The following is an 8,759-nucleotide window of genomic DNA, read 5'->3' as shown; positions in this document are numbered from 1 at the left end:
GCCAGAGTTGCATCTAGGCACGTTTCAGGCCCATGTCCATCAACTTCCCCCTAGGAGCATGAAGTGAGGCTGAGCCTTCTGTTGGTGTTTGAGGAGAGAGCAGTCAGCCTTCTAGGTAGTGAGGGCCAGGGCGAGTTGGGGGAATAAGGGCTGTAGTATTTTTGGTCTCCTATGATAATTTAGAAATTTATCCTTATTTCCTGTAGGCATTTTTCAAATGTCGCTCCTTTTAATGGAAGGTTTCATAAGTTTCAGCATCTAAGTTTGCGAATGACATTGGTCACTAAGTTTGTCCAGTTCAAGAACAAGAGTTTTGCTACTGTGTAACACAAACTGGGACACCCTCCATCCTAGCTTGTGATCCTGAACTAGGGAGCATGGCATTAGAACAGCATTTCCTTGGAAATGTGGAAGAACTCAGCAGTGCAATCGATGGGGTTGAGAAATAGGGAAATAAAAGCAAAAGGCTGTTAATTCTTGCTTCTTATCCCTTCTGTCTGTCATTCCATGAAACAACTTACATAAGTATCCTTGAATTTGCTTGGTTCATTCAAGAAAGTGGAGATGTTTCATGTGAATAAAGATAACCCCTGCTCAGTGGTCCATTCATTCCCCAGACAGTCACTGAGCTTCTGTCCTCTGGAAGGCCCTGTGTCAGTAGTGGGGACACTAAGATAAGCAGGACATACCCACCCATAGAATGACAGTGTGGGAGCTGCAGTCACATAAGGGACGTGGTGAGGTGTCCCCTAAGTCCTACAGAACAAGTAAAAGAAGGGGAGAGGTGGTGGGACCCCGGGGGAGCACACTCAGTGTAAATGGCCTGAGCCAGGGTAGTTTGGGGCCTTGTGAAACTGCGACTCCCTCTGTGGGCTTTGATTGTAATGAAGCTGGGTGGTGGCAGCGGCCAGACTCTGCAGACAGTGCACCTTGGGTGTGAAAATCTGCGATGGAGAATTGCCCTGAAGTTTCTTTTGGATTGTGGATAAACCAGAGAGAAATGTCCACCTGAGGAAGGCAGGGAGGGTGCCTGTTCTGTGCTTCTGTTGCATTGCAGGAGAACACAGTGAAGTGGTAGGAATTTTATCCCCATTATCTGCAAGGTTTCCCTCAGAAATGAGGGTCGCGGTCCTTGAAGCAATGCCCCTAAGTTACTGGACAGACTCTTCTCTCTGGCCTTGGAAATCCAGGGCTGACTCAATTGAAATGACAATTTGTTATAGTTACCTTTAACTTACCTTGGACAACTGTATGCAAGTGCTAGATTTTAGCCAGAGGAAATGAAGGAAAATAGGAGGTTTTAATGAAAGGGTAACTGTAAAGAGGAAAGGAGTTGGTCTTGGAATGGAATTCTGGGGCTTTGGGTTAGTTTCACCCTCTTGGTGATAGTCTGCACCCGAGAAGAATAATCTATCCCCTAGGAGGTAAATAAAACAAGCAGCAATTTTGGCTCATTTCCTATTCAGTTCTCAACAGAGCGGCAAGATCTCTGGCTGATCAGAGAAACGAATTTTCAGAGGAGAGATTGGTAGGGTCCGGGGTCAAAATTTTACTAGAAATAAATACCAACTACTGTAGATTTAACATGTACCAGTTCCCTTGTTCATACGCATTCAGAAATGTGGAAGGCAGCAGAGACTCACAGGTGAATACTGTGACATTGCATGGAAAGAAACAAGAAAATTCACAGCCCCACGAGATTTTAGGTGTTATTGCCATGGGAACTGCAGAAAGGTGCTCTGGGGTGAAGAGGGTGATGTCTCCCTCTGAGATGTATAGAATATTTTGAAAATTAGATGTAATTTTGGATTTGAAACACCTGCTGTACGGTAGGGAGCACTGGGAAAAGGTGGAGAATTTCAAAGGAAATGTGACTTTCTGAGAAACTTCTCCGAGAAATGAAGGGGATTTTGTGATAACAGATTATAGCAGCTGCTTTTGATGAGCACCTACTGTAAGAGACTCTGGGTCCCTCGGAGGGGATGAAGAAACTACTCAGACATTCTCCATCTGAGGAAGGAAGGGAGGCGGTTTTCTCTGAGAAAAATCGCCCTCGTTTCTTTATTAGCCAGGGTTTATAATCTACCTTCCACACGCAGAAATGCGTAAGGAAAACATGCAACCTTTCCCCAAATGGTAGGGAGTGAAACGGAAATGCAGATCAATACAGGGTTGAAACATCCAGGTATTTTACACAAGGTCAAAAACGTTTCCTCTTAATTGTTCTGTTTTCCACATTCTGCTGACAAGGATTTGAGGCTATACAGAGAAAAACAGAGCAGGTTCCTTTTCCTTAAAAGCCACTTTGTATTTCTATTCTATCTTTAAAATCCCCCGGAGGGTGGGATTCAGAGCAAGCATGAAAGACAAGAAACCGGCTGGTTAAGACCCAAGTTTGGACGGGTCTCCACACAGCGGTCGTCAAAGTCTTTCAAACCACGCCTGCCTGTCTCCCACACCTACCATGCAACAGTCAATTGGACAGATGTCAAGTGCTCATCCTCACCTTGTCTTCCTCTTCCCTGGCTTCCTGGACAAATGGGGACACTACTTCGCCAGTCCTCTTGTACCCAGGAAGGGTCGTGTGATGATCCTTTGCCACTGACTTTCGAGCAGAAGCATTGTCAGAGCCATTTCCATAGAAGGCGGCACAAGGTCCATGGATTCATTCTCAAGCCACGGCAATGCAGACACAGAGCACTCTGTTTGCTCACCCAGGGCCTTGTCATGCCCATTGGCCCCTGACATGTGAGATGACAGATTGTGTGCCTTTAAGACCCTGGGCAAGGTGGGGGTGTTCAAAAGAGGAGCCTGCCCACTGGAAGCTGGCTGCAGGAATTCATGTCTCCTGCACCCGTAAGCCCCTGAGTTGCTCCCATCAATTCGCTCAGTGCTGTGATGAGTCATGATAAGGAAGCCAGCAGCAAGGTGGCCCTGTTGCAATGGTGCTCTCTTCCTTCTGGGGCCCAACCCATTGCCCCCATCACCACTGCTGCCCATACCACCTACTTTCTCTCCACCCTGGCCCCAGCCTGCACAGCTTGGGGCCTTACTCTGCCTGTGTCCCCACGGAAAACTGCTCAGTCCCCAGTAATGGTGTTCAAGTGCAATTATCTTCACATGACTGTCCCCAGAAGAGTGTCCTCCTTTCAGCACAGTGTGGTTCAGGCAGAGCTGGCAGGACGTGATGTATCTTCACGGTGAGTCTTCTAGTGGCTGGTAAATGACAATTATTGCCTGTGGACATGTGACTAATCACTGTGAGTACGAGTTATTTTCAAAGAATTCCCTTTGTAACGCCCAAATGCTTGATTAAACCGATGGCCTTGTTCAGGTGATTATGAGGTGTTGCTGCCTGAGGCTGAGACAGAGAGGGTGGCAGGGGTGCCTTGTCAGTCACCCACAGAGCCAGCTGAGACTTTGGTGACCCAAACAGGGAGTTTGGCCAGGTGAAAGGCTGAAGCAGATGGCATAGGTGGTCACCTGGATGCTCCCCTAGGCCCCAGACACCCCCAAAGTCAAGTGAGTATTTCGAAAGGACCTTGGCAGATGAGTGTTTTGAGGTCTTAGGATGCAGGCTGTGAAGAGGTTCGGCAGTCCCAGGAGAGGGGGAGGGCGGAGGACCCGCTAGATTTCATCTGAACTTCCTTGGGCTGGCCTGTGGAGGAACTTGAGGGCAGATGCAGGGGGAGGTGAGCTGGAACCCTAGATACATCATGAAATGAGTACCCTTGGGAGACATCACGGGACCAGGACCCTGTGGGGCACTGCAGGACAGAAGCAGGGACACTGAGTGCTGGTTCTTGGGGGGAACTGACTGGTGTGAGATAGTGCTCGCCCAAGGAGGCTGTGGACCGCAGGATGGTGGCATCTGGGGTGTCCCAAAGCATCCCCAGGTCCTTCAGAGAAGCCTTTCCAGGGTGCAGTATACTGTACGGCAGCTTCTGTGCAAGCACACACCACCCACTGTGGGCACTGTGCAGTCCCGACCAAGGTGGGGCAGAGCACACAGGAGCTCCGCTGTCCGTCAGCAGGAGTGTTCTGACATTCTCTCGATGCCCTAAGTCTGCCCCGTGAGTGGCTGGTGTGATGGGTCTCAGCGATGGTCCTGCTCCCCTGAAAAGCTGCCATTCCCCAGCCAGGGCTATAGCTTGCTGTGAACTCCAGCCTCCTTGGGAAGAGGCTGACCTCCTGCCTGACTCTCGTTTGCCCTCTTCTGTGGCAAATACTGCTGTCAGCTCTTCTGGGGTCTTGGGTAGCAAGCAGTTGGTCTCAGGTCTCAACCTGTCTTTGGTCCCTGAGCTGGGGGTGGGCATAGGGATAGGGTTGGGCTGGTGGCAGGATGCAGGGTGTGACGCCAAGGGACATTCACAAGATAGAATCAGGGGCAAAATCATGTTTGCCCAGCTCCCAGAGATTCTATCCAAAAGGGTCCTACAGAGGCCCCCTTGTGGAAGCATGAGAGTACTGGTCCTGTGGGCACTGCAGGAAACTGCTGGCCTGCTGCGTGTCTGGTGTCTAGTCTGCCCAGGGGAGTGAGCCGTAGGACAACTTTGCTTTCCATGAGAGTAGCGGTGAATTTGAAGCAGTGCAGGTACATATACTTCCGGAAGATTGTGGCTGTGGTGCCTTGGTTTAGTCCTATTCTTCCCATATATCCTCATGGACAGGCCTGTATGCTTCCTTTGGCTATTTGGTTGGTCAGAGCAAAAGAATATGTTGGCAATTTGTTGTGTATTCATGTCCTACTCCCTGGACTAAACAGCCCCCCTGAAACCTGTTCACCTCTAGGGGCGACCGAGTGCCTGCAGAGCAGTGGGTTCAGCTCTGGGACTCTGGGACTTCACCAAAGTAGTATCTGCCCTCGAGGCTCTGGACTATGAGCAGCCTGCCTGGTCTCTACGAGACTCTTGAAAGTGCAATGGTGCTTGTTGTTTAAGTGCCTTAGCAGACAATTCCACTCCTTAATGCCTTTTGGGGGCAAGTCTGATGGTAATTAAGATGGTGCTGGCCAATCTGGCCACTATCAAGTACCTCTTTCTAGAAGTTGTGGGTTGCAAGTTCAGCCAGACCCCAAGTTGCACTTTTGCTCCAACACCCTTACTAGCTGGGTGGCTCAGGACACAGTCTACAAGCTTCTATGTGCCTCAGCTTTCTCGTCTGTATTTAAATGTTCATTGGTAAATTCCTCAGGGTTAGACACTTGACTCCACCTGAAGGATGGGCAGAGGAGATGGACCAAAATCTCTGGGCAGGGCCCTGGTGCTTCAGTAGCTGACAAACTTGATTCAGGTTACTCATCCTTAAAAACACTGCACATAATAATATCCATTTCCAAGTGGGTTTGGGAAGCCTAATTACTACTTGTGAAGTATTTTCAAGTTCTCAGAAGAAAGGTGATACACCATGGCAAAGTATGTCTATCATAATTGTGATCTTCTTAAGCTGCCCCCAGGGCTAACCCATATAAAATTGCCATTCATGAAACTCTGGTATGGTAACAACAACGATTATCCATGATACTATTAGACTAATGTCTAAGGTATTGCTGTGCTCATGGAAAACTCTTAAATCATCTGGAAGGAAGTGAAGAAGGTAGACTAAGTCACCTGCTGTGACCTTGTCCTGCTCTGCAATTCCGAAAGTAAATAGACTCCTTGAGGAGGTAGGCAACTGAAATAGCGCCAGATAGCAACAGCATTCTTTGAGCACCTAGCACGCTTCAGGCAGTGTGTTATGCAAATTATGTCATAGACTCTTCCGAACAAGATTAGAAAGTGGGTTTTATCACCTCCATTTCGCAGAGGATGTTGACTTGCCCAATGAAGATAAACCTGGGAGTTTAAATACGATGGTCTGGAGTGGTGGCAGAGGCCAGATGTGAGGTGACCAAAGTCTAGGCAGGAATCAAGGAGTCTTTGAATTAGGTTATTAAAGCAAGGGTGATTCCCAAATTTCCAGTTCGGGCATTCCTCACCCCAGCTCCACCCCCAACCCCCACCCCGTGAATAGGTCTTGTGCGAAAGGAGAAGCAACTCAGGATGGCAAGCCCATTGGGAGGGAAGATGACTTTTGTGCAGGGTAACCTGGGTTTGGGATGGCCAGCAGATCCTTGAGCTGAACTGGGCCTTGGGAGGGAAGTTGAGAAGCAGACTCTGGAGTCACTGACAGACCTGACAGGTGAAGCCTGGGTTAAGATCGCCAAAATGCAACGTACCACCTTTGGCCTCCCCTCCCCCAGGAGGCTTAGTGCTCACTAAGGGGAATGTCCACAAGGCAGCGTGCGCCAAGGTGGCAGGTGTCCTCGAGGACCTTACTGCAGGCCTCCTGGGCGGCCCACTCCCTCCCCGCAAGTCTGCATCTAGTCAGCGCCCCCGCTTGGCTGACCGCCGCGTGCCACACACAGATCCCGGTCTCAACCACCCTCTAGTCCCCGCACTCCCCTCAGCCTGCTGGGAGGTGAGAGTGCTGCGGAGTGGCGTCCAGCGCTACTATCGGCGCCTCCCAGGGTCGGCGGGCGGGGCCTAGTGCACATGCGCAGTCGCTGTACGGAACCTCCGAAGGAGGGGCAGGAGGCCGTGGCTCAGGTTTCTCAGGGTGGTGGCGGCGGCGACGGCGGCGGGGACGCGGCTGGCGCAGGCACCATGGACCCGATCTAACGTGCCCGCTAAGCGGCGCGGGGGGCCGGGGGGAGGGGGGAGGAGGAGGCCGCCGCGGTGAAGTTCTCCGCCATGAACCTGAGGGGCCTGTTCCAGGACTTCAACCCAAGGTGAGGTGTCGCGGGCTCGGCGTTAGGGAAGCTCAGCGGGCTGATGCTGCAGCGGGAGGCCGGGGCACCTGCAGCCCTGGGCACCTGCCTGAGCCCTCCCGCGGGTGAGAGAGACTCTGGATAAACAGTCGGTCTCGGAGCAGGCCCGCTTCCTCCTCCCGCGCCAGGTGCCTTCAGTGCTCTGGCCCGCCCCGCCGTCTAGAACCTCCTGGCCAAGGCCCCCGCCCGGCCCCGAGGGAACCCTGCTGTTCTTGGCGTGCCTTCCCTCATTGCTGTCCCAACTTCCGCCCTCTCCGTTCCAGCTTCTCGCGCCCCGCTATCTGTACCCCATTCCCCGCGTTAGGGCCAGTTTTTTCTTTGCCCCACCCCCACCCCCCACCGCAGCTGTTTACTCCAGGTCCTCTCAGCCCTTGAGGTTTTCTTCGGAGGTAAGCCCATTCTTCCCTTGTTTGCTTCTCTGTCGGACTGATATCTGAAACGTTGAATCCTTGGAGTTAGTGTCAGGGTGTGGCAATACCTTACATAATGCCTTTGGGGGTGAAACTGACCATTTTTCCATATGCGTTTTCTCCTGTGTTCATTATAAGTTTATTTCCAGGAAGTAGACATTGCTGCCCTGTTTCCCAGTTGGGGAATAGCCATTGGACAGTGTGGAGAGAATACTGGCTAAGGAATCATGCATCTGTCCTTGCACTTGCCCAAATGCTCTGTAACCCAGTTTCCTCTCCCAGGCTGTGAGCTACCTGAAGCAGTGACCGTCTCCTGCTCCTTTCACAATCTCCACCGCCTCCCCACCATGCCTGACAAACAGTAGGCACTTATGAAATATTTGGGGGACTAAACTGGGTCAGTAGACCTGGATTGGAAACCAAGTCCTATATTTAGGTGATTCTCTGCTCATCTAAAAGATAAAAAGTTGGCCTGATTGATCTCTTAATTCCACTATTTTATGAAGGATGCACCTATTTCCCTTATTTCCTGGTGGGAAGCCATGCACTTAATAAACCTGTTGTAAACCTTATGCCAGGTGCTTTAGATGTTGGAGGTCTCAGGTTGTGGGTAGAGAAGGGTATGTAAATATACACTTGACAGCACTGTGCAGTATTGGACTGGGGGAGTGGAGCCCACTGTCTAGCTGCTTGTGGGAAAAGAAAGGAAGTCTTGGGGGTGAGGGAAAGAGAGAGAGATAGTTGAGAATGCAGTCTCCTTAGGAATAGTGAAATTTTAAGCTATGAGCCATTGTGACTTCCTAAGTTATCTTGTTCCCCTTTGAGCACTACTAAGTTCATATGTGCATCTGTAGTGCCAGTGTCCCTTTCACAGTATAGTCATGATCATTGTTGGCCTTGAAGGTACTCTGCGTAGAGGATCTTGTTGAGAACAGGTAATGGAAAACAAGCTGTAGCATCCTCTGCTGTTTGTAGGAGTTAGGACTGGTCTGCAGAATAACAGGATTGGTGCTGGTGTTGGACAAGTCTTGTGTGGGTGGGTGGTTTGGTGAAGGTGTTAAGAAAGATAGTCAAATCTGAATTGTTTTGTGTCCTTGGACCACTCACTTATCAATCCATTTTATCTGTAGAATGAGTATAATCTCCCAGCAGGATAAGGAGGCCAAATTAATGGTTGACTGCAAAGTGCTTTACAAATAGAAAGTTCCAAGATTATTTTGTAAGGTGAAAAATAACTGATAAGCCACAAAGAACTGCATGGAGTGATCTAACTGGGTGTCAGAGTTGCCAAATCAAAATAATGCTTCACAAATAATGTCTTTAACCAGTGGTTCTCAACCTGTGGGTCGAGATTCCTTTGGGGGTCGAATGACCCTTTCATAGGGGTTGCCTAAGACCATTGGAAAACACATATATAATTACATATTATTTTTGTGATTAATCACTATGCTTTAATTATGTTCAATTCGTAACAATGAAAATACATCCTGCATATCAGATATTTACATTATGATTCATAACAGTAGCAAAATTACAGTTAT

At 49.7% G+C, this 8,759-nt stretch overlaps 1 protein-coding gene across 3 annotated transcripts in view; it reads left to right on the top strand.

Annotated features, from left to right (window-relative positions):
* The first annotated feature begins 6,568 nt into the window (after positions 1–6,568).
* TMEM185A (transmembrane protein 185A) overlaps positions 6,569–8,759 on the top strand; it is a 61,412-nt gene continuing 59,221 nt past the window's right edge. The window contains exon 1 of one of the 3 annotated variants that reach the window (XM_090265101.1): positions 6,569–6,769. In XM_090265101.1, the coding sequence (XP_090121227.1) occupies positions 6,732–6,769 (38 nt within the window). In that variant the 5' untranslated portion in view covers positions 6,569–6,731. Of the gene's footprint in view, positions 6,770–7,139; positions 7,198–8,759 lie in introns of those variants that run through there. The other 2 variants (XM_090265099.1, XM_090265100.1) reach the window with 2 other exon arrangements.

The sequence above is a fragment of the Furipterus horrens genome, unplaced genomic scaffold (genome assembly GCF_987537825.1).
Source record: "Furipterus horrens unplaced genomic scaffold, mFurHor1.1.pri manual_scaffold_17, whole genome shotgun sequence".
NCBI classification, from domain to species: domain Eukaryota; kingdom Metazoa; phylum Chordata; class Mammalia; order Chiroptera; family Furipteridae; genus Furipterus; species Furipterus horrens.
The sequence above is the reverse complement of the archived record's forward strand: the minus strand, read 5'-3'. Positions and strand labels throughout refer to the sequence as shown.